The sequence below is a fragment of the Astatotilapia calliptera genome, chromosome 19, assembly GCF_964374335.1.
Source record: "Astatotilapia calliptera chromosome 19, fAstCal68.1, whole genome shotgun sequence".
NCBI lineage: Eukaryota > Metazoa > Chordata > Actinopteri > Cichliformes > Cichlidae > Astatotilapia > Astatotilapia calliptera.
The window spans coordinates 14,384,719-14,410,109 of record NC_137440.1 but is presented as its reverse complement, the minus strand read 5'-3'; the positions used below and the strand labels follow the sequence as shown (position 1 = coordinate 14,410,109).

At 41.4% G+C, this 25,391-nt stretch overlaps 1 protein-coding gene across 3 annotated transcripts in view; it reads left to right on the top strand.

Annotated features, from left to right (window-relative positions):
* lingo2b (leucine rich repeat and Ig domain containing 2b) overlaps positions 1-4,288 on the top strand; it is a 48,315-nt gene extending 44,027 nt beyond the window's left edge. For all 3 annotated transcript variants that reach the window (XM_026151981.2, XM_080293651.1, XM_026151983.2), the window contains exon 2: positions 898-4,288. In XM_026151981.2, the coding sequence (XP_026007766.2) occupies positions 941-2,809 (1,869 nt within the window). In that variant the 5' untranslated portion in view covers positions 898-940 and the 3' untranslated portion in view covers positions 2,810-4,288. The remainder of the gene's footprint in view (positions 1-897) is intronic.
* Positions 4,289-25,391: the final 21,103 nt, after the last annotated feature.

Here is a 25,391-nt window from a genome sequence, read left to right as displayed (position 1 = left end):
TGAGAATAAATCACGTGCACGGCGAAACATGCACAGTGGCTGCAGAGGTGTTAGTCCACTGTGCTGCAAAAATAAAAATGTATTTTTCGAAATACAATAAGTATTGCTGGGTTATTTAAGCAGTACAAAGTGCAATACAAATGCATACACCATAACGAAAAAATAATAAGCACAGAAAAGAAAGAAGAGAAAGCATGTGAAACTGCCATTTGTCACAACATCTTAGTGAAAATTATAGAAACACACTGTGTTCAGTGCAATATTTAACAATAAGTGAGTTGACTCAATATGTCGATCGCTAAATAAAGAGTTGTATATAATATATACTTCCATTCATTGTGTTGGGGTTACATGTGCTGGCAAAACTCTGTAGATTTAATTATGGCAGCAAGCACACGCTGTCATTTCATTTTCTGTTTAGTCTGGATTTTAGTTTGAGCACCTGCCACATGTTCCACTTCCTAACCCACCCCCTCAGACACGCACGCTGCAAAACCAACTCACACACATGCAGCAACAACAAATCCACATGGGCATTCAGCCTCAGTGGACTCTAACGAGGGACATTTCTCGCCATTGGGCTGAAACATCTTCCATCCTCGTAAAACATCTCCAGTTAGCCTGCAACCTTTTGTGCTAACACAGTGATGAACGTTCACATTTTTCTGGGGCTGATATTTCTATTTCTTGCTGTGTCTCGCCCTGCTGGGAGTTTAATTCCCTCATATCCACCTCGCCAGGAAAAGGGACAGTTCATTAAAGGAGAACAGAGTTGGCAGCTTAAGTAGACATAAAGTGTAAAAGGTTGTAAAAGGTTGAAAAATGCACGAAGGCGGAGGAGGGGGTGCAGCCTGAGTGTAAGTGTAATTTAACACATTTCTTGTTCATGTCTTGCAGAGCTTGTTCGTGATGGTGCTCTGTATGCACAAGAAGCTGTGCCATGAAAGAGGGCATCGTGGGTAAAAGAGACATGCGACACCCAGCATCGCACCACTGCCACCTCTTTCTGGGCGGGGCCTTGCTGCTTCTCCTGGCCAGCTCGGTTCTGAGCTGCCCCGCCCGATGTGATTGCTCTGCTCCAAGCAAATCGGTCAGTTGCCACCGCAAGCGCCTCCTCACCATCCCTGAAGGCATCCCCATTGAGACACGTGTCCTAGACCTCAGTAAGAACAAGCTGCGCGTCATCACGCCGGACAACTTCTCTTCATTCCAGCAACTAGAAGACCTGGATCTCAGCGACAACCTCATCAGTGCGGTCGAGCCTGGTTCATTTCGTTCTCAGCTTGCTCTCCGCTCGCTCAACTTCCGCAGTAACCTTCTCCAACTGGTTCCTGTCGGTGTTCTGTCGGGCCTGACCAACCTCACCCGCCTTGATCTCAGCCACAACAGACTGGTGGTTCTTCTGGATCATGCCTTTCAAGATCTGCGTAGGTTGACATCACTGGAGGTGGGCGATAACGAGCTGGTTTTCATCTCTCAGCGGGCCTTTACTGGATTACTCGGACTTCAAAGCCTGACACTGGAACGTTCCAATTTGACGGTCGTACCTAGTGACGCTCTGGCACATCTGCACAGCCTGGTCGAGCTGCGCATGCGCTACCTGAGCATTAGTTTTCTTAAGCCTTTCTCTTTTAAGAGGTTATCTCGTCTCCGCCATTTAGAAATTGATTTCTGGCCCTGGCTGGACACACTGCCTCCCCTCTCGCTGCATGGCCTCAACCTCACAACATTGTTCATAACCAACACTAACCTGACTGCCTTCCCAGGCACAGCACTGCACAACCTACCCTACCTCACGCATCTCAACCTGTCCTACTGCCGCATCCAGCACATCCACCAGGGAGATCTGGGCCAACTCTCACACTTGCTGGAGCTCCGCCTCCAAGGGGCTCAGCTGGTTTCTATAGAGCCCTTTGCTTTTGCGGGCCTCAAATCTTTACAACTACTGGATGTGTCAGAGAACCGACTGGACTCTCTGGAGAAGGGAGTGTTCGCCTCTCTAGACAGCTTGAAGAGGCTTTGTTTGGGTGGAAACCCGTTAGTGTGCGACTGCAGATTGCTTTGGCTGCTCAACAGCCACAAGCCCCCTTCTCTGCAGATTTTGGATGTCCAGCCTAAGTGCAGCGCACCTCAGAACCTCATTGGGCAAACTCTCCAGGACCTCAAGGAGCCTCTGGTGTCCAAGTACATGACCTGCACCAAGCCACGGATTGGACCCAACACCACACAGCTGCTGATGGCTGACGAAGGCCAGCCCGCCCGTCTGAGCTGCATGGCAGAGGGAGCGCCACAGCCGTCTGTGGTCTGGATTACACCTCACAGACGCTATATCACAGCCAAAAGCCGTGGTAGGGTGGAGGTCCGACCAGATGGTACCCTTGAGATCAAGACAGCAGAGCTGCATGACCACGGGGTGTATAGGTGTATTGCCAGTAACCCCGCTGGCAATGCTAGCCTTTCGGCCTCTTTAGCTGTGAAGAGTCTGAGCATTGGGGATAGATCTCAATATAGCAACAGGAGCACAAATAATCTGACAGACTCCAACAGCACATCGGGGAATGGGACTGCACTGTACAACATGACAGACACATTAGACATTAAGACTATCATTATATCTACAGCCATGGGCTGCCTGTCCTTCCTAGGTGTGGTCATCTTCTGCTTCCTGTTTCTGTTTGCCTGGAGCCGAGGGAAAGGACGCCATAAGAGCAACTTTGATATGGAGTATGTCCCTCGCAAATCCAACGGGGCTTCAGCAGAGGCGACGGAAACAAGTGGCCCACGAAGGGTCAACATGAAAATGATCTGAAAACAACGCAGACTGGCACACACCATAACGGTGTTAACGGCACAGTGCACACATATCAGTTAGGGAAAAAAATAAAGTTTTTTCTATGACACAGTGGATTTGTGACAAATGAAAGTCATGTACATTTATAGTGGGTGTCGATATGACGGTGACGTTGTGACAAAGTGGACATGTGACCATAAAAGTGATATATGAAACCGTGGACGTGTTTATATGAAATAATGTTCTCATACAGTACACTGAATATAATACTATAACCAACATATCAATATGGGAGTGATATAGTGTTGCACTAGGCATGTGATTCAGTGGTGATGTGATGAGTAATGATGTTGTCGACTCACCGTGACATCAAGGTGAAGGAGGGAGCCGCCGGGACTGACAGGGGACGTCTTTGCGTGGCAGTAGAGCTATCATCGCTGCAACATGTCAGGACTAAATTGTCTAATACCCATCTTAGCTGCAGTGTGAAAGGTGTGCGTTGTGTTCATGTGTGCGTGCGTGCTTGTATGTGCGCGTGCATCTGTGTGCGCATGTTGCATTCGTGTGTTTCTTTGTGCATGTGCACGCATTGCCTTTCTTGTTGGGTGGAACAATTAAAGCGAATGATGGGGTCCAAAGCATTTTTCCAGGCCTTTTTCTTCTCGTTCGGTCATTGTAACGACACCAACGCCACTGTTGAGTAAAACAGAGGATTATATATGTTTGTATGCAAAATGACAATTAATATATTCAAAAGAGATGCTGCATAGCTACATTATGAAAAGGGGTCATTGTGCTCCTTGGAATGACTTCAACACTGGATAGTTTTTTCTAAACTTACAGAAATGTAGTTATAATGTGAGGCCAGAGCTTTGTCTTTCCCTTGGAGCTCACTTCCCAGCAAAACAAGACGCTTTTCCTGACAAACAGCAGTGGACAATTCTGTTATTGCTCTGGAAAGGCTTCTAGCCATAGAAATGGCATGTTAAACCCATTTTATAACATAATAAATCATTGGAGATTTTTCTGCCAGACAAATCCCCTGATATGATATAAAAGCTAGACACAATGGCAAAGATTTACTGGCCAGTGCCCTCTTTGGGACAAGACACAGTTGAGCTTCGCACATTTATGGGTTGAATTCCCCTTCCTCTCGCATTTTTCTTTGAGCGCATCACTTCAAGCTAGCGTGTCGGGATGCTTCCCAGGGGCTACCAAAAGGTCCTGGGTATTTAATAGATGGAAATTTTAAAGTTGTAGTGGATCTTGTACTGTTTAAGGGGGGGGTTTCCGTTGTTGTTGAAATTGTTCTAAATGTTTCGAGAAAACAAAAAAAAAAGTGACTCAATTAAGGGCAATTCTTTGTAATGCAGGGATGTGGGTGTTAACTTGTGTGATCCTGTTGTGATAAAATGTTCAAGGTTGTATAATTGTTTTCATATGACAAATTTATGGGTATATTTTCAAAAGGAAATAAATCTTAATCATACCCCTAAATCTGGAGTTGCTGTCTATAATATCACTTCTTCATAAGCAAGTAGGCATGATTTTATATGACTTAATTAATGTGATTTTTACTTATTTTATTAGTTTAATATTATAGGAACAGTGTGGCTGATATGTCATGGTGTCAAACATGCACATTTATGAGCTATTTTGGCTCAATTAATTGCACTCTAACATCAGGAATACCGCACAGTGCTCAGCATGGTGGCGGTTTTTCAAAGTTAAAACATGCCGCTTTAATATGCTATAGTTCAGTGCTATTTTTCACATCTGTAGTCAAGCTAGCTGCAGTTGGTAAACCACTTGGGTTTTGATAGTTAACACAAGTATCCATAGCCCCAAGGATCCCTATGGTTTTGCAGATCCTCAAACACGAAATCATTGACAATAAAATTAAAATGAAACAGTTGGATGAATTGTCATGAAGTTTGGTGTTTATGTTCCTTTTTTGACAATCACATTAAATTCCCTAACATTTTAACTTTTAATCCTCTCGAGGCAGGCGTTGCCAATTTGCAACAGTTAAAAACTAACAACCTGATTACCCCATATACAGGTGTCACGGCTGCCGAGGCGAGCCGTGTGGAATTAGAAGGAGGACCCAAGATGCAGGCAGTGGATAAGATGCCGGTGAGTTTATTTATACAGGAGTGAGAAGGCAAACAGGCAAGAGGGAAGACAAAACTAAAGACCTGAACTGGGAAAGCTAAATGACAAACCTGAGATGATACAAAAAGGGATGAGAGGCAGAGAGCCGAGCAGGACACCGAGTAACACAGACGGACACCCAGTAATACAGACAAACCGGCAACAGGCAGGAAAACACACAGGGCTTATATACACAGGGTAGTAACGGGGGAATCGGCAACAGGAGGGAGACACAGCTGGGAGAGATCAGGGCTAGCGAGACAGGGGGAACAAAGCTGCACATACTAACATCAGACAGGAACAAGAACCTTCAAAGTAAAACAGGAAACAAAACACACTTTACTAAGACACAGACTAGACAGAGACAGACTTGACACTGACCAAAGGCTACTAAATGATAATCATAATCACAACAGTATCAGATCATAAATCATAATATAGAAAAACACCAAGATAACTGAAACACCAAGTACCAGAGAAACATAAAGGAAAATCCATGATGCAAAAGTACCAAAACATAATGAACTCAAAATACTGGGTCCAACGGACCCAGAACCGTGACAACAGGGAGTGCAGAATTATTAGGCAAGTTGTATTTTTGAGGGATAATTTTATTATTGAACAACAACCATGTTCTCAATGAACCCAAAAAACTCATTAATATCAAAGCTGAATGTTTGTGGAAGTAGTTTTTAGTTTGTTTTTAGTTTTAGCTATTTTAGGGGGATATCTGTGTGTGCAGGTGACTATTACTGTGCATAATTATTAGGCAACTTAACAAAAAACAAATATATACCCATTTCAATTATTTATTTTTACCAGTGAAACCAATATAACATCTCCACATTCACAAATATACATTTCTGACATTCAAAAACAAAACAAAAACAAATCAGCGACCAATATAGCCACCTTTCTTTGCAAGGACACTCAAAAGCCTGCCATCCATGGATTCTGTCAGTGTTTTGATCTGTTCACCATCAACATTGTGTGCAGCAGCAACCACAGCCTCCCAGACACTGTTCAGAGAGGTGTACTGTTTTCCCTCCTTGTAAATCTCACATTTGATGATGGACCACAGGTTCTCAATGGGGTTCAGATCAGGTGAACAAGGTGGCCATGTCATTAGTTTTTCTTCTTTTATACCCTTTCTTGCCAGCCACGCTGTGGAGTACTTGGACGCGTGTGATGGAGCATTGTCCTGCATGAAAATCATGTTTTTCTTGAAGGATGCAGACTTCTTCCTGTACCACTGCTTGAAGAAGGTGTCTTCCAGAAACTGGCAGTAGGACTGGGAGTTGAGCTTGACTCCATCCTCAACCCGAAAAGGCCCCACAAGCTCATCTTTGATGATACCAGCCCAAACCAGTACTCCACCTCCACCTTGCTGGCGTCTGAGTCGGACTGGAGCTCTCTGCCCTTTACCAATCCAGCCACGGGCCCATCCATCTGGCCCATCAAGACTCACTCTCATTTCATCAGTCCATAAAACCTTAGAAAAACCAGTCTTGAGATATTTCTTGGCCCAGTCTTGATGTTTCAGCTTGTGTGTCTTGTTCAGTGGTGGTCGTCTTTCAGCTTTTCTTACCTTGGCCATGTCTCTGAGTATTGCACACCTTGTGCTTTTGGGCACTCCAGTGATGTTGCAGCTCTGAAATATGGCCAAACTGGTGGCAAGTGGCATCTTGGCAGCTGCACGCTTGACTTTTCTCAGTTCATGGGCAGTTATTTTGCGCCTTGGTTTTTCCACACGCTTCTTGCGACCCTGTTGACTATTTTGAATGAAACGCTTGATTGTTCGATGATCACGCTTCAGAAGCTTTGCAATTTTGAGACTGCTGCATCCCTCTGCAAGATATCTCACTATTTTTGACTTTTCTGGGCCTGTCAAGTCCTTCTTTTGACCCATTTTGCCAAAGGAAAGGACGTTGCCTAATAATTATGCACACCTGATATAGGGTGTTGATGTCATTAGACCACACCCCTTCTCATTACAGAGATGCACATCACCTAATATGCTTAATTGGTAGTAGGCTTTCGAGCCTATACAGCTTGGAGTAAGACAACATGCATGAAGAGGATGATGTGGACAAAATACTCATTTGCCTAATAATTCTGCACTCCCTGTACATATTTTATGAGGTTTTTTTACTCAGAAGTACCACTGCAGGACTTGGTTGTGCATTAGCAACAAAAAGTTAAATTTGAGCCTGAGAGGGTTAAGATCTTTGGTTAATGACGAAATCTAGCAAAACCAAGACGTGATGAAAATGTTAACTATGAAAATCTGTATGCTAACAGTCACATGATGATGCTAATATTTATTTGAGGTGATAAGTATGTCCCAATTCATAGGCCGCATCCTTCGGAGGACGATTATGTCACAGCCAAGCGTCCCAATTCGAAGGCTGCTCCAAATTGATTACCGTGGATTTGAAGGATAGATCAGGTGTATCCTTCGTGGCCCAACCTATCCCAGAATTCATAGCTTTTAGCTGAGGCTCTGTACCATACCTGACCATACCGTACCCTCAGTAAACATTACAGCATGATGTCAAACTAAGAAATATAAATACAGCCCATTTACATTAAGTGCATTACTTATCTAATTAATCTCTTTAACCTGGAGATCCCTGTCAAAGGGTGAGGATGTATCTTCAAATCACACTTTAAGAAGTTCTCACACTTTAATTCACAGCTTGAGTTTTTTGGGCTGCTGCCATTGGGGATATCATTTGTGCTCCTTTTAAAAAAATAAAATAAAATAAACTGTTAACACTTACATGTAAATAATATATATTTATGCCCATATCTATGAATGTTCACAGGTTGTTAAACTCAAATTTCTGACTTTTAGATCAGTTCAGATAGAAAATATTTAGTGTCCTGTTACAAGTAGAACATGCTCTGATAGGTATTTGGTGTTTTATATCCCATGCAGTTTTTGTTGCATCTGTCCCTGCTGTTTTCTGCATGGTGAGATCCAGCTAGCCTTTCTGCTTTACCAGCTGGAAGCCTTGTATTTACCTTCAACACTAGTTGATGCTGGCTTGTTTGTTATAAATTTCTCTACTAAAAATGTCGTCTCAGTGATTTTAAAAGAGAGATTTTACTGAATTAAGAGGAGGTCTGAAGTCCTGCTTTAGGGCAATTTACTGTAGCAATCTTTCTCAGATTGCTGGTTATTGACTAAATGCAAATCACTAGTCCTTATCATCAATCACCAGCTAGCTACAGTGCTAACAAAGTAATATTTCTGTGACCCCAAAATATTTTAAACAAATATACTAAATAAAAGGCTTCCAAAAAAAGAAAAGAAAATTCAACTCTGCTATTAAATTTCTTTCTCACATAGTTCACCTTGGACGTGTTCTGCTGCAGAGTGAATCTGAAGAAACCCCTACACATGACCATGTTTTCATATTCAAGCTGATCTGGTTGTGCAGCACACCTCTGTGTGGTCCAGACTGGAGCTGGAAAACTGCGACTCCATGCAGTTATTTTGCTGCTTACACTGATCAGAAAACATTAAAACTGGGCCACATGAAAGAAAAACATCAGAACTGGGACACTTTGAGCTGTAGCGTGTATGTATCCTAAAAAAGCCTGTAAATTCTGGGAACACGCCACATTACATGACCTGACTCTAAGGTAAGGCGATAACATACATAAGGTCATATCGCTGCTTTGTTGATAACAACAGCTGACATGTACACATCCTCACACTGACAAATGGGCAAAATGTACAAAGTAATGCCAGTTATGCTGCTCCAATAGAAAGCTCTGTGTGTGAAAGCTCACACAGAATATTCAGGCTGCGCTGAGTCCTTATGAAGGCAGGATCAAAGTCGCTCCAACAGGCTTTCATTGTTTCCATTGGAGTTTTCCTTTCACTGAACGATTGCTGTAAACAATGCCACGAAAATGCAATAAATCTGTTACTCCTTCCCTCTTTTCTTCTGCTCAGTAGAGGATTTCCAAATCAGTTCTTTAATGATCTGAGCTCATTACGAGCTGTTAACGGTGTAATTTATATTGTAAAAGATTCTCTTGCTTAGTGATCAGTCAAAGAAACACAGTGTTATTAGCTCCGTTTTACGCCTCTGATTAAAACCAGGGCCATCATTTTCTGCAGTAAATGTACGATGCCAGCATTTTAAGTGGATTAAAACACTTACAGAGTGTTTGGTGCCACTCAAGTAGAGGTTTTCACACGCAGAGCCATGCACTCTTAAATGAATTACTTCGCACATCATAATGGCTCTTTATAAAGAGTGTGTCACCACCTGCAGCTGTACCAAAAGAATGAATGAAATAGAGGTTTTCAAGAGTGGACGATCCAAATTATTGTACAATCTCTGACCTGTTAGCCAGTACTTGAAATAAAACTATTTGTCCCTCACTCATAGCTTTTTTTTGTTTTGTATTTTAGTTGAGAAGCAGATATGGAAGCAGATTGTCAGGCACTTGAAAAATGTTTAATTTAAACTTTCCAAACTTTATCTTTGTTGCTTATGTAGCTGTGAAGGGCTTGGGCTGACTTAATGAGCCATAACTCTGGGGAGAATTGCTTCCACACTCTGAAAAAGTATATTTTGCTTTCATTCAGTTTTAACTTGTAACCAAACTTGACAGGATACAGATTTTCTTTTTTTTTTTTTACTTATTTATTTTTTAAATTGTCCCTGCCTCGGTTGTGTAACCAATCATTATCCCTGCTACCTTTCACTGTCTGGTTCCTCCAGTCAGTTCCTCCTGTGCCGTTTTGATGCATGCTTCACAGTAACACAGATCAATAAGAAATCTGGAGTTTGGTGCACCAGCTCTCCCCAGTGCCTCGAAGCTCGCTGATGATGTACAGACGATAATGAAAGGTCAGTCGCTAATCGAGTCGGTCCGCAGAGATGGCAAGTTCGTGCCACGTCGGACCCCAGAAGACCCTCTGAGACAAAATGTAAAAGTATAACGTTATAGTTTTGATGGGACTAGCGTTGAACTCGTGTAATAGAAGCTGAGCCCTGTAGCTGAAAGAATCCAACTAACACAGCAAAGAAAAAAGAGTTGGAAACAGTTGGAAAACTGATACTTTTCAGGATGTTCAGACCAGAAGAAATTGTTCATTTAACTGAGTAAAACTTAGCTACGTAAAAGATGGAGCCCTAGATTTATAATTGTGTTTACAAGCTCCTAAAGCTGTAGCTTGGCATCTTTGAATGAGTTTAATTTGAGGTGTCCATGTATCTCTGAGGAGGAGGATAGCAGAAGGAAGTGAATATTATCTGATAAGAGGATGAAAACATTCACATGCTGTTTCTGTGACCTTTTAAAGAACAAATAACACATTCATATTCTAACAAACTAATCTTAATTTCATAAGATTTGCTTACCTTAATACGCTTCAGAGTTTACTACTGCAGCTGCTTGATTGTGTATGACCTGTAATTCACCATAATTTTAGTTTATCTTAATGAATTTCTGTTTTGCAGATACTATTTTGTCAAAGGTTGTAGTCCTAGACCACATTACACACAAAGACTGTATAGAAAAATGGATGTGGCTGCCATGGCAACACGCACTGGTACATGAAGTCATGTTTTAAAGCTCTGTCTTGATGATTTTGACAAATACCATGCTGGTATTTTGAAATCTGACTTTACAAGTGAGTGGTGGATCTGATTAAGAAATCTGGTTTACTGCACACTCTCACGGTTGCAACTTGTTGGTTACAAAATAGCTAAAACCTAAAGACTACTTCAAGCTTGCAATGGGCGTATATAACATCATCCTTACCCTAGTGAGACTAGGCATTCGAGAGGGGTTCAGAGTAGAGTCACTGCTCCTCACAATCAAAAGCAGGCTTTTGAGGTGGTTCAGGCATCTGAGTATGATACCTCCTGGATCCTCCGGTGTGATGTGAGGCAGGAATTTTCTACCAGGAGGAGGCAGGTAGAACTCGGAAAGACCCAGGATCTGCTGGAGCACATATATCTCTCCGCTGAGGTCTCAGTGTGGTGTTGTTCCTATATCATTGTAATTGGATCATGTTGGGCCTGGATCAACATCGCAACTGGCCAGTTGCTAGCTATTAAAAACTATCCCAGTAAATCCCCATAATACAGATGTTTTTACACGTCTATTGCTTGGAGTTTCTCAGTTGCTAACATGATGTCAGAGCACAAACTAATTTGCCGTTTTACACTGCTTATCAAAAAAAGTCATGAAAAGTAAATGTCATTTAAATTATTTCTGTTCATGGAGATAAACATGTTAAAATATTCTAGAGGAAATGACGTCAAGTTAAATCGTGAAGAACAGAATACGCGATGGACGTGGTTTTTACGTTGTTTCCTGTCATTTGTGACGAGAACATGCACATTGTGATTTATTTAACGAGTCTGTTTCCAGCGCACTTTCTCACATTTCCTTAAAATGATCAATCTTTTTAACCTCAGCCACAATAATTATTGCATTCTTTTTTTATTCCATGATTAGATTTTTTTCAAAACTCAAATTAAAAACAAGAATGTGATACAAGTGCCACCGTTTTTTGTGAAAATGTAATTATGCTTCATGCTTGAGATAAGGGCATTTTCGCTCAAACTGCAGTGATGGTGAAATCACGCTTAGCACCGGCCAACTCTCGTTTAACCCCGCTCTGGTCAGAGTCGAGCACCACTCATTTCATCTCGGTGGAATTGCCCCATTAAAACACAGCTTGTGGCAAGTGTCAGCGAGAGGTGCACTGTGAAAGATGAGAGCAATAACAGAAGAGAAGCACATCACATTGCGTCAGTAGTCAACCCTCCAGGGAGTGGACTAAATTGATACGTCGCCCAAAGCTCTGGGGGGTAGGAAATGTTCAGTGTGACGTCATTTAAAAGACGTTCTCACCTGAGTTGTTTAAAAGTAGGCAGGGGCGCTTATGAATGGGACACCTGCCCTGCAGGATATTACATGTGTATATAAAAATCACCACTGGGTGCCTGTAGGCATACAGTGAGATTTGCGCTGAGGCCATGGAGGATTACAGTCACATTAGAGATATCCTCTGGGCTTCACTTGTAACCTGTGTGAACACTACAGGTTACAGCTACTGTGAGTGCTCGAGCTGGCTTATACTGCAGTATTGCAGTAAAGCCTAAGCCATAACTTTATTTTAAAAGATAAAGGATGGTCCAAAAACATGACATTTACAAATCTTGTCAGCGCATGTTCACTATTTTTTTTTAACTGCAGTTTGCCAGAAAGTGAAACGAATGATTATAAATGATTAATTTGTGAGTTATGACTCTGTGCCCTGCTTCTTCCCGCTGACACTAAATCACAGAGGAAGAAAAGCAAAGCTAGGTGCTGATTAATTCAAACATTAATTCTCCTTTACAACAAGCCTTCCAGTCAGCTTTAAATAGGCCCATTGTTCAACTGAAATCACTAGACACAATTGTCTTTCCATAGCAGCGTGCTTGTCAATGAGTCACCAATTAATTGGGTGCATTCTGGAGGGCTGGCCAGTGGCAGCTAGTTTTACATCACTCACTTGTATTGCAGATCTGTTTAAGCACAAATATCTGGACTACATGCAGGTTACTGGACTTTTCCTGGTATACTAACAATAGATCTGATAAGTCATTAATTTTCCTGAGATATATCTCTTTAAACTGCAACAAACATCGGGGGCACGTATTTGTCCAGGAAGGATCCACACTGGTCGGCGCTGGTTGTCAGCCAGCAGTCAAAATGATGAGGCAGAAGTCAGCCTCTTCAGGATGAAGAGGTCACAGCCATGCTTAGAGGTTCAGGAGAGCTAATTAGACTGAATGAATGACAGGGGACCTGAGGGGGTAAATGCAATTATCAATAGATTGGACGACAGAGATTTCTGCTTATAAATGCTAACATGTTATAAACCCTCACCCACCTGAAGTTAAACTCAAATATATGTACTTCTTTGTCCGCAGAGTTGAGAAAGCAGGAAGCTTGCAGCACAAACAGCTCTTGGCTCATTACCACACTGCACACGCTCCAATGATAGTTAGTCCAATATGCTTCCTTTCTGTCAGGGAATTTATGGACAATATGACAGCTGCAGTAACTATTTGAAAATTGCCCGCTTGCTAAATGAAATGATAAGCCAAAAAGCTGCAGTGCATCGGGGTAACAAGGATCACCTGCTCCTAAATATATACAACTCTGCCTCAGCAGGTGCTGCAAGATGAGTCGGACTGTCACTTCAAGCATGTCTGCAGAAACAGTCTGAATAATCATTATAGTGTGTTCAGCTTTTTCCCAGAAAGGGAGCAATAACCAGAAGAGATACCGCTCCCGCATGTTTCATGTCTGATTGTTTGATCCGGGATAAAAGACGCACAGGAAACCCAGACGGCTGTCTCCGCTTGGCTTGCTTCCAAAAAAACGCAGTTGTTTGGAATCTACTGGGAGTCCCTTAATGTCTGAGCAGTGTATAGGAAGGATGTCTGGAGGAATTTAAATCTGAAGAAGAGCAGAGCTGACACTAGTGTCTGCAGGCACAATGGTGATAGAAGCAACAGGGGATGAACAAAACCCTAAAAAATTACAAAATAAAAATTAAAAACACATAACGCACGAATCGGTTTGAGAGCTAAAACACTTGTATAAACACAAGTAGGATTAAAGAGGTTGTGATTTAAATTAGTCTGAGATTTATTGCGGAATGAAATAAACTGAATAAATCTGTATAGATAGAGACAGAGATATTCTGCCGGAGGATTCTTCCTTTTAGAAGGGATTTTTTCTTCCCACTGTAGCCAAGTGCTTGCTCATATGAGGTCATGTGACCATTGGCGTTTTGGCTTTATTACTGTAGGGTTTACTTTACCTGGCAGTTTAAACTGAATTGAATTGAATTGGTTTGAGGAAAAATCTGTATTTCCTAACCAGTTGGTAGTTGTTCGGCTGCTCAGAGTCTCTTTCTTTCCTCCCCTCTGTATTGGTTTGTGTATGTGTGTGTCTTGGTGGGTGGGTGTGTTTTTATTTTTGAGAGGCGGAGCATGTTTGAGGTCTCCACCCTGCTTTTCACGCACCTGTGTGACACAGCAAGCTTGGCACAGGGTGCTGCACTAAAACCATTTTTGCGATTCCTTTCTTGCTAGTAGATTGCTGTGATTGCATGCAAACCACAGGTGCCTCTGGCTATCTGCTATCATAACCAAAACAACTGCAAGGTTTTTGGTGTTGCACACTTTTTGTGACCCATTTTTACCAAGGCTACTATTTTTCCCCCAGTTCTTGGTAGTTATTAACCACTCTCCTAGCCTTTTGTGACCAGAATCTGATGTAGGTTCTATCCTCATTCACCCCAACTTGACAGCAGAAATGCCTCAATAGCTGATTTGCTATTGCTAAGCTTCACCTTTGCTAATCCAGGCCACAGAAGAGAAGCTCTCAACTGCGTTTGTGGTGGTAAAGTATGTTTAATGCAATGATCTAACAAATAATGCGGCTTGTCATGCACTCAGATGTTCAAACAATCTGCCTTGTGTGCTACTTTACCAAGTGTCAGTGTGACCCAAGCAGTCGGGGAAGGGACTTTACTAATCATGGGGGCTGGCTTCATACTCCACCCTCATCCAAATATGGGTGGCTCCTGGCTCTAAAAAAGAAGTTGATGAATGCCTTAGATTACAGATTTAATAACAAATAACTGATGATGAAGTGGTGAAGGGCATTTTTGTTGCCACAGCACATTTATGATCACACACTGGTGACACATCAAGGGCACTTCTTATCTTGCACAGGGAGACTTCGTCTGGAGCACCTGGGGATCGAACCAAAAACTTTGTCTGTTCTACCTGAAAGCTAAACTTTAAAGAAAATGGCAAACAAACATATAAAAAGGAAGCAACTCTTTTTGTGTTGGGATTGGACACAAATTGAAAGTGAAGTAGGGGATGTATAATTATCCAAAAGATACGCAATTCTGTGTCTACCTAGTGCATTATACACAACAGTCGAATGCTGCTATTGTTGTCAGTTCTGTTTATGCTCTACTGCTGAGGTATTCTTTCTGAGAAAAGCAACTCCAAGTGCCACTGCCACTTAGAGGGAATTGGGAACAAGTTCAAAGCCATTGGGGAAACTTTGGTCTTGACCCCAGAAAATCTGCATGGGACAAACACCCTTGAAAACCAGCGGGGTGCAAGGAGAAGCAGTATATTCAGGAAGGGTGCAGCTAAAATAGATTTTCAAGTATAGACGTGTTGAACTGGGAAACAGTGCTTTGTTACTGAGCTCTGGGTGTCACAGGAAGCTATATTAAAAGCAACATGAAAGAGAGAAAGTTGGTTAAAGTACTGAAGAACACAAAATATTTCCCATTAAATTTTTGGTACTATAAATTTGCAATCATTCATGGCCAGTTTTAATAAGATTAGAAAGGAATATTTCAGATGGATAGCTCAGGTTTATCCGTTTGGAGACAGAGTGCTCAATGGCTGCCAATTGAAGGAAAAGAGGAAGACCACAGAGGAGGTTCATGGATGTAATCAAGGAGGACATGCAGAAGAACAGGATGAGATGGAGGCAGATGATCCACTGTGGCAAACCCTAAAGGAACTAGCCACAAGAAGAAGGTTCATTTCCAGTTTCCTATTGGCTGCTGCTGGGTTGGAGATTAACGGTCAGAGAAGAGAGCTTCAAAATCTGCTTAAAGAGGCACATACAGTGGGGCAAAAAAGTATTTAGTCAGCCACCGATTGTGCAAGTTCCCCCACCTAAAATGATGACAGAGGTCAGTAATTTGCACCAGAGGTACACTTCAACTGTGAGAGACAGAATGTGAAAAAAAAAAAAAAAAAATCCATGAATCCACATGGTAGGATTTGTAAAGAATTTATTCGTAAATCAGGGTGAAAAATAAGTATTTGGTCAATAACAAAAATACAACTCAATACTTTGTAACATAACCTTTGTTGGCAATAACAGAGGTCAAACGTTTACTATAGGTCTTTACCAGGTTTGCACACACAGTAACTGGTATTTTGGCCCATTCCTCCATGCAGATCTTCTCAAGAGCAGTGATGTTTTGGGGCTGTCGCCGAGCAACACGGACTTTCAACTCCCGCCACAGATTTTCTATGGGGTTGAGGTCTGGAGACTGGCTAGGCCACTCCAGGACTTTCAAATGCTTCTTACGGAGCCACTCCTTTGTTGCCCGGGCGGTGTGTTTTGGATCATTGTCATGTTGGAAGACCCAGCCTCGTTTCATCTTCAAAGTTCTCACTGATGGAAGGAGGTTTTGGCTCAAAATCTCACGATACATGGCCCCATTCATTCTGTCCTTAACACGGATCAGTCGTCCTGTCCCCTTGGCAGAAAAACAGCCCCATAGCATGATGTTTCCACCCCCATGCTTCACAGTAGGTATGGTGTTCTTGGGATGCAACTCAGTATTCTTCTTCCTCCAAACACGACGAGTTGAGTTTATACCAAAAAGTTCTACTTTGGTTTCATCTGACCACATGACATTCTCCCAATCCTCTGCTGTATCATCCATGTGCTCTCTGGCAAACTTCAGACGGGCCTGGACATGCACTGGCTTCAGCAGCGGAACACGTCTGGCACTGCGGGATTTGATTCCCTGCCGTTGTAGTGTGTTACTGACGGTGACCTTTGTTACTTTGGTCCCAGCTCTCTGCAGGTCATTCACCAGGTCCCCCCGTGTGGTTCTGGGATCTTTGCTCACCGTTCTCATGATCATTTTGACCCCACGGGATGAGATCTTGCGTGGAGCCCCAGATCGAGGGAGATTATCAGTGGTCTTGTATGTCTTCCATTTTCTGATGATTGCTCCCACAGTTGATTTTTTCACACCAAGCTGCTTGCCTATTGTAGATTCACTGTTCCCAGTCTGGTGCAGGTCTACAATACTTTTCCTGGTGTCCTTCGAAAGCTCTTTGGTCTTGGCCATGGCGGAGTTTGGAGTCTGACTGTTTGAGGCTGTGGACAGGTGTCTTTTATACAGATGATGAGTTCAAACAGGTGCCATTCATACAGGTAACGAGTGGGGGACAGAAAAGCTTCTTACAGAAGACGTTACAGGTCTGTGAGAGCCAGAGATTTTCCTTGTTTGAGGTGACCAAATACTTATTTTCCACCCTGATTTACGAATAAATTCTTTACAAATCCTACCATGTGGATTCATGTATTTTTTTTTCACATTCTGTCTCTCACAGTTGAAGTGTACCTCTGGTGCAAATTACTGACCTCTGTCATCATTTTAAGTGGGGGAACTTGCACAATCAGTGGCTGACTAAACACTTTTTTGCCCCACTGTACATGCCCTTCACATCATGCATCATCCCACCACCCAGTGAGACAGAATAAGCATGTAAGCAGCAGTCGGTCAACTCCTACGCAAATGCATGTTTGTAACTGAGCCTGTCCAATCACAAATTGTGTGATCACAGCAAAATGGTAGAGCAAGGGGCAGGTGTTTAAAGGGCTCACAGCTCGCGGCATGACAAATAAAGCTTAATGAGCACATGCGAGGCATGAAATCCCAGCACAAACATGGAGAAGAGGGAGGTGCCTTTATGCCAGACAAAAGTGCAGCAAAGATAAGATTCATAAAAATCTTTCCCCCCGCAGTAAATATCTGTGAATACATTTTGAAGCAAATCAATCAAACCTGAAGTGATGCATTTAAAATCAAAGAGGTACACAAGCTGTTCAAGGCTTTTAATTTTAACCCCCTGAACTTGCCCGTGTAATTCATCTCAGAAGTTGCCATTTAGAGAAACACTTATTGATTTGGTTCTTCTAAATACTTTTCTGGTGCTGGCCTTTGTATTGATCTCATTCAATGTTTTGGAAGTTCTGGCAGAATATCACGAGTGAAATCAAGCTTATCATAGCAAGATGATGTCAGAAATGAATGCCTGTGAAACCTCTCCATAACTTTTTATATAAATTGCACTTCCAACAACTTTCAACGTTTACACTTCAGCAAACCTTTGGTGAAATTCACTTTTATTCACCTGAAGTGGAACAAATTTTCTTTAAAGGCTTTCACATTAACAGAAGCCTTGAGCTCAGATTTATTATCCAGACTTTGTCGACATTTTATCGTCTTTCATCATTTGAATTTTAGGTAAATATGCTAGTGCTTTTCATTTTTGTTTGAATTTAGCATAACATGATCACTTCAGCGTTTTTTCCGTTTTTCCAGTAATACCAATACTTGATTCATACTAACATTTACTTTATTATTAGTAGAAGCAGTGTTCTTGTTTTTTACACTTAATTTTTAACTGACAGTTCAGCTGCTTTCAATATTTGTCTGTTTAAAGATTTCAGCTGTCTCTCTATTCTCTATTTTCATACTATAATACATGAGCTTTCTGTGTTCATTGTCTGGACCATCTTAATTTGTCATTTGGTGACTTCCTGTTTTACTCTGAAAGTTAGTTTTCCAATGAGCCTTATTGAGATTTTACTTCCTGCTTTTGTTTCTTGCCTTCCCTTGTAGTGGGTGCAATACTGTAAATGTTGGTAGTGAGCCAATACCAAGTAAATACAGAGACAGTACTGCTGATGCTTTTAACCTATAAAAGTTAAAAGTAGGGGAGAGCTACTACAGATAAGGGGACGGTCTGCTTGCCTTCACCCCGGAGAGAAGGGTTACATCGGTTTGCCCCTCTGGGGACGAGGGTACTTGGACCTGGGATATAGAGTATGTTTGGGGAGCTAGTTTATTGTGATGGTGTTGTATTTATTGTCTCTCTTTTTTGTTTGTTTTCTCTTCTGTTTTGTTTTCTTATCTCCATACAGGTGATCCGGGGTTTTGTTTTGGGTTTTTTTTTCCTCTTCCCCCCTTTCTCACCATCTCTTCTCCCCTCTATTTTTCTTTCTCTCCCTCTCTTTCTTTCATTCTTTCTTTCTCCCTGTCCTATTCCCCAGTCATGTCTGTCCCGTCTGTAACAACAGAAAAGAAAAGAAATACATAATTATAATAAAGGTCGATAAATGGGCCAATATGGCAACTCCATGATGATCCACTTGGTAAAGTAAATCCACTAGGCATCTTTCTTAGCCTTCAGACAACAGTTCTGATGGCTAAAGATCCAAACTGGACAGGCAGAAAAAGTAGGAAAAAAAGTAGGGGAGAGCTGTGTGTCATGATGGGGGAGGCAAGAGATTAATTTAGGGTGGCATGTGCAACCCCATACCACCAGTAGATCTGCCTCTGTTTACGACTGCATTTAAAAAAAAAAAAAAAAAGTTATGTTTGTTATTTAATCCAAATAGTAAATTTTTTAAAATGTATGTGCATTGCACATTAGTCAAATAACTCAAGCTTTTTTGTTTAATTTTGATTCTAATAACTTATAATTGATGAAAGTACAAATTAAGAGTCTCAAATTATTACCTAAGCTCGACCAAAAAAGGGATTACACAGAAATCTGTAACCTCTGAAAAGTATGTTTATTTATACAGTCGGTGCTTGGTTGAGGTTCCCTCATCATGAGTTACTGCATCAGCCATGGAGGCATCTTGCAGCAGTGCTGGGGGGTTATTGATTTGATAGTGGCCTTCATCTCATCTGTATTTTGGGGTTGGGAGGTTCTGATCTTCCTCTTGAGAATACCTAATTCCCTGCGGGGTCCAGATCAAGCGGGTTGGCTGGCCAATCAAGCCTAGTAACATTATTAGTTGTTCAAACTATTTGGTAGTAGTGTTGGCAAGCGTTCAGCAGATGGGAGCATAAAGTGCTCTAAAATCTCCTGGTAGACGCTGTGATGTACGTGATAAAACACTGATGCACCAGTAACACCAGCAGATGACACGGCATCCCGAATTACTGCAGACTGCAGAAACTTCACCCTGGACTTCAAACACCTTGGACTCTGTGCCTCTCCACACTCCAGGACCTTGAGTTCCTAATAAAATGCAAAATTTACTTTTAATCTGGAGAAGAACTTTGGACTTGCGATGTTCTCTCTGGCTCAGCAGTGCCTCAATATTAGGAATGTAACAGCTGTAGCATCTTTTGTGTTGACGTCTTTGCATGGTGGCTCTTGATGCACTGACTCTAGCCTTAGTCCACTCCCGTGAAGCTTCCCAGACTCTTGAAATGATTTTCCTTGATAATATTCCACATTTATTGCTACACCCTTTCCTCTCCAGCTACAACACATCATCGTCATTTTGTTTCTCATAAACGGCTGCGAATCTTCCCAAAGAGACACCAATGGAGCTTTTTCATATCTTCACACTATGTTAATTTCTCATAAATCAAACATCTTGTTATACCAAGAAAGAACAGAAAAGGTTTTACTTGCAAACATTGTCTAAACAAGCTCATTTTCTTTAGCTGTTAAAAATTTGATGTTCACGTGACATTTAGCAGCCTATTATTAATGCGGTTATTACTGGCAGTATTTAAAGCCCCTGTGTTTTGTTCATCATAGCATCTGATGATCAGTTTGAGACACTGTACAGTAGCTTGCAGTGCGAGTCTGCCTAGCTGTCTATTCCAGAATGCTTCTTTTTTTTCAAACTCATTATAACGATTGGCCTGTGGCAGCGAGCCACAGTGCAGCTGGGCAAGAGAAAATGAGTCTCTTTGAAGTTCCCTCTTTTGAATCGCAACACAGATCGTTGTTGTTGTCTTGTTTCAAACCTGGAGCCTGCATTGAAACCATACAAAGAGATTGCGCTTATTATAGCCCAGCAGCCTGTCCATACTTTGCTCTTTTTTAAAAAATTGAAATGTAATATGAATTGACAGGGTCACCCTTTAATAAATATAACAGATCCTCGTGGTCAAACCCGTGTGATTCATCCCTGTTATTTTTCTTCTTCTGCCCATAGTTGCAATGTCTGTTCGTGTCAGTGTTTCATGTTATCTGATCAGATATATGTCACTGTGCACAACACTGCATTCACTAAATATGTACATATTTTTTTTCCGTCTTTTTTTTAACCCAGTACATCTCAGGGAAAGATAGAAGAGCTGGGTTTCAGAATTGGGAAAGCTGGGATTCATGGAGGCCCCAGAGGCTGCTCTGAGGGCAGTTTTGGCCCATTTCTCATGGCCATATAGGTTAGCGAGGAAAGGGCTGATGTTAAACCGATCCTGATGGATGCTGGCGGTCGGCATCAGGCTGCCAGCCCGGACAGCAACAGGAGCCCATCTGTCTGTCTAATGTCAAATGAAAAGAGATGCTGTGCTGTCACTACTCTCAATCACGTCTCCCTGAGAAAAAACAGTGACACTAATGAAGTGAACCACAGATACACAGACACAACCACAGACCCCCCTAACCTCAGAGCTTTAGAACTGATCATTCCTCAGTTATGGTAAGTCCTCAAATAAGGAGGTATTTATTGTGCCTAACAGTGACTTACTGAGACGCCATTAAGAGACTAGATTACCTCCATCAAGGCTAGAAAATGAACACTTTTACCTTAAGGCTCACTTGACAGTAAGTAGATGTCATTTGTTTACATTTAAAATGAGAGTGAAAATATAATGCTCTATTTAGTGTTTTCACAAGACCTTTTTAAAGGAGGCTGCAGTTAAAAAGACATCTCAGTGGTGTTCTGTTTGAGATCTGGTGATTGTGGACACCATCTGAACTTTCTGTCATGCTCAAGAAACTGGTCTGGTTTTTAATGGTTTTTTAAATATGATTCATTATCCTGCTGAAAGCGACCGTGAGAACATGGGCACACTGTGTTCATAAAGCAGGATGGATCAGAGCTTTTATTTTGTTTGCACAATTTCTGACCATATCATCTGAATGATGCACCAGAAATCATGACTCATAACAGCTGGCAACATTTTTACAATCTTTTGCTGTCAAATTTTAGTAAGCGTGTGTGAACTGTAGCATCGGTTTCCTGTTCTTAGCTGACAGCAGTGGCTCCCGCTGTGGTCTTCTGCTGCAGTAGCTCATCTGCTTCAAGGCTTGATGTGCTGTGTGTTCCAAGATGCTCTTTGGGAAACCTTGGTTGTAAGGTGGTTATTTGAGTGACTGTTGCACTTCTATCAGTTCAAAAAACTCTGGCCATTCTCCTCAGACCTCTGCCATCAACAAGGCTTTACCCTCGAGACAACGGCTGCTCAATGGATATTTCATTCTCAGTAAACCCCAGAGGTTGCTTTGTGGGCAAATCCCAGTAGATCAACAGTTTCTCAGATACTCAGACCAGCCATAGCCTATTTTGCACCAATAAACATGCCACATTTAAAGTCACTTAAATCACCTTTTTTCACCATTTTGAACTTCAACAGGATACTTTGACCATATCTACATGCATTAAATTGCTGACACATAAATTGACTGATGTGATATTTGAACACATGTACCTTAAAAAAGTGTCTGTTTTATATTGATGCAAATGCAAAATAAAATGTAACTCCTTTAAAACGTACTAGGAGGCATTTCAAGAGGGCTACTAAGATGAGACTTGGTTCTAGAGTACTCTGGCAACTGAAGAGGTCTCTATCACATATATACTGTCTGTCTACTGTCCCTCATTTTAAATTCATACATAGTCATGTCTACAGTTGTACACAGTTACTGGGTCACCTCACAAAAGGGATCCAACCACTGCAAAAACTTGGGGGAAAAAATCTAAAACGCTAGTCTTGCTGTCAGAATGAAGTGATTTTCATCCATTACACTCTTTATGATATCAAATGACCGACTGTTGTGCATGACATCCATTTTTGGTCCCAATCCAAAGCCAGTGCCCTATGTCTTTGAGATCAGGACAATGTGCAGTCTGAACCTGGCGGGAAGCATCAGTGCAAATCACATTATCACATTTATCAGATTTCTTTCCTGATGGGAGTGATCTCGTCCAGGATGACAATGCCCCCATTCACAGCGTGCGAGGTGCCAGTGAGTAGTTCTATAGTACAAAAACAGTGTGATTCACATCCTACAGCCTTTACAGTGATCACATTTTAACTGAGTTGAATTGTAGATTTTGGGCCAGCATTTTAGAGAGACTTTGCTTTCCACCACCATCGCTGAAACACAAACGGAGGGAATATGATTTGAAAAATGGTGTGTAGCTCTCAACTGGTTTTCAATGACCTTACTTGTTTGTTTTGCCTTCATTTTTTTCACCTGCCTTTATGTTCATAATGATTAATGTAGTGGCGCTTTATCTTTAAATAAATGCCCGGTCAAATGTGGGATGCTCACACTATCATCAGCACAAGGGTCAGAGCATTTTGAACGGTTGGATAAACAACTTTGCTGCTAATAATGTGTGAAACTGTGAAATAGAGTGGTCCATGTTGTGAGTTTATTACGACACATTTAGATAATTGACTGGTGATTTTTTTTTTTCACACTCGTTAAACTGAGGTGTGATGGAGGGGAAAGGCATCACAGACGCATTTGCCTCTTACTCATTAGGGCACATACGGATCAAATGACAGCTGAAGACGACAGCGCTACTGCCTAAAAAGTCTGCTCGCCAAGTTGAGTGATGAGCTAAGATGAAAGAGGAGGCGTGTAAAACTTCAAATAAAGCCTTTCTACTGCCAAAAGACAACACAGTCTACACTGACAAAGCGCTAGTTCTTGCAAGAGCAGAAAAACTGAGGAAGATGGTAAAATGCTGTTTTCATAGACATATAAGATTGGTTAAGCCCTTGCATGAGACCTAACAAAGTGGCTGTTCAGTAGGTATACAACTGGAAACAATAGAATGCTGTGGATACAGTATTAACTGCAGGATAATATTTATATGTCTACTGGATATGTGGAAAAGAATGAATGTAAGGCAGCACGGTATACAGCCTGCGATTTCCCAACCATTACCATGTGATTCTTCTGAATTTATACTCAAAATATTGATACAAAGTATCCTAACCTTATTTAATTGTATAGTAATAATACACTATTAGAAGTGCAGGCTATATGCTTTTTATTTTATGGATATATAAAAAAAATTTGCCAAACATCAGCTTTAGTCTCATTTTTGTTAGCATTAGCCTTCACATAAATAACTGAATGTTTTAATTTCTCTGGAAAACATCAGTCATCTGATCAGATAATAATTAAATGTGTAATTTTTACATCTCTTTCTCTTTTTACAAAGTTAACACCAAAAGTAACATGTTTTTTTAAACTATTGGGCAGGTTCGGCATATTTCAGCGATCCAATGCTATGCTAATGTCTGTTACAAGTGTAATAGATTGGTATTAAATCTTCTCAGCTAATTCTGCTCAGGAAACCAATTAATTTTCTAACTCTATTGAAGGTTTTCCTTTAAAACTCAGCTGACATATAACCAGATCAATGCTTAGACAGAAGGACAAATTTTAACATTAATGGTAATCTAGTTTCTTTACAAAATATCGTAGGCAGAGAGTTATTGTCTTACATCTGCACACTTAGTGTAATGAGGATCAAATGTGAAATCAATGCTGAATCTGAAGCAGCTGGGATGTAACACCTCCTAGAGGAGCAATGTGGGCGACAAACACGATTTTCCAAACCTTGATCCTGGTGTAAGAAAACCTGCAAGTAGCAAAGTAATATTTTTGGGTAGTTGGAGTGCCTGTTTGCATCACTGCAAGGGCTACAATCAGAAAACACATAAAAAGCTCAATCTAATATGTACCATCATCACAGAAGGTGGCTGGCAAGTGGTAATAAGAAAGGCTTTTGTGGGAGACATAAAAAGCCAAACATTTCCCCAAGAACCTTCACATAGTTTGAAGATTAAAAGAATTATAACATGAAGGTAGAAGATCCTGAGGCTCTTCTATGTAAAGCACGGTGCTGAAGTACAGTGCATTAGCATCCTTTTAATTAGGCATAATTAGGGTCAAAAATGAAGGCGGCTCTTAACCTCACAGGTTCATCATCACAACAGAAGATGTTCTGATAACACTAGTTTCATTTATGGACAAAAAAAGATTTTGTATCAATATTAAAATGAAAACTACACATGTACAGCTGATAATCATTGAGAATTTTGTCTGTGAAAAATGAAAAGAGGGGACTGTTGCTCAGACTTAGACAGGAGCTGTTGCTGCAATGCTTTTCACAGACTGAAATCTCATCAGTATAGCAGCCAGGGGGGACACAATTTGGAAAGGCTGTTGATGGTCAGTGACCTTGAAAACTTCAGCTGGAGCCAACTTTTTTCTTTTTTTTTTTTAAAGCTGACTGCTTGGCTGACTGTCCACACATTGTCCAAGTCCGCTGTTGCTGAGCTCCACAGAAAAAGGGACTCTCAGCGATAGGCTTACTGCACACAGAGAGAAACTCTGTGACGGGCCACAACAGAAAGAAACTGACTTCACTGAAATAATATTCAATATTATTAGGGCCAGTTTGCATATATGCTATGCAAATTTATTCCAGCTAGAGGGTAATACAGTCACGACGGTGGGTCTTAACTCTGGCAAAATCAGATAAATTGTAACAGAAA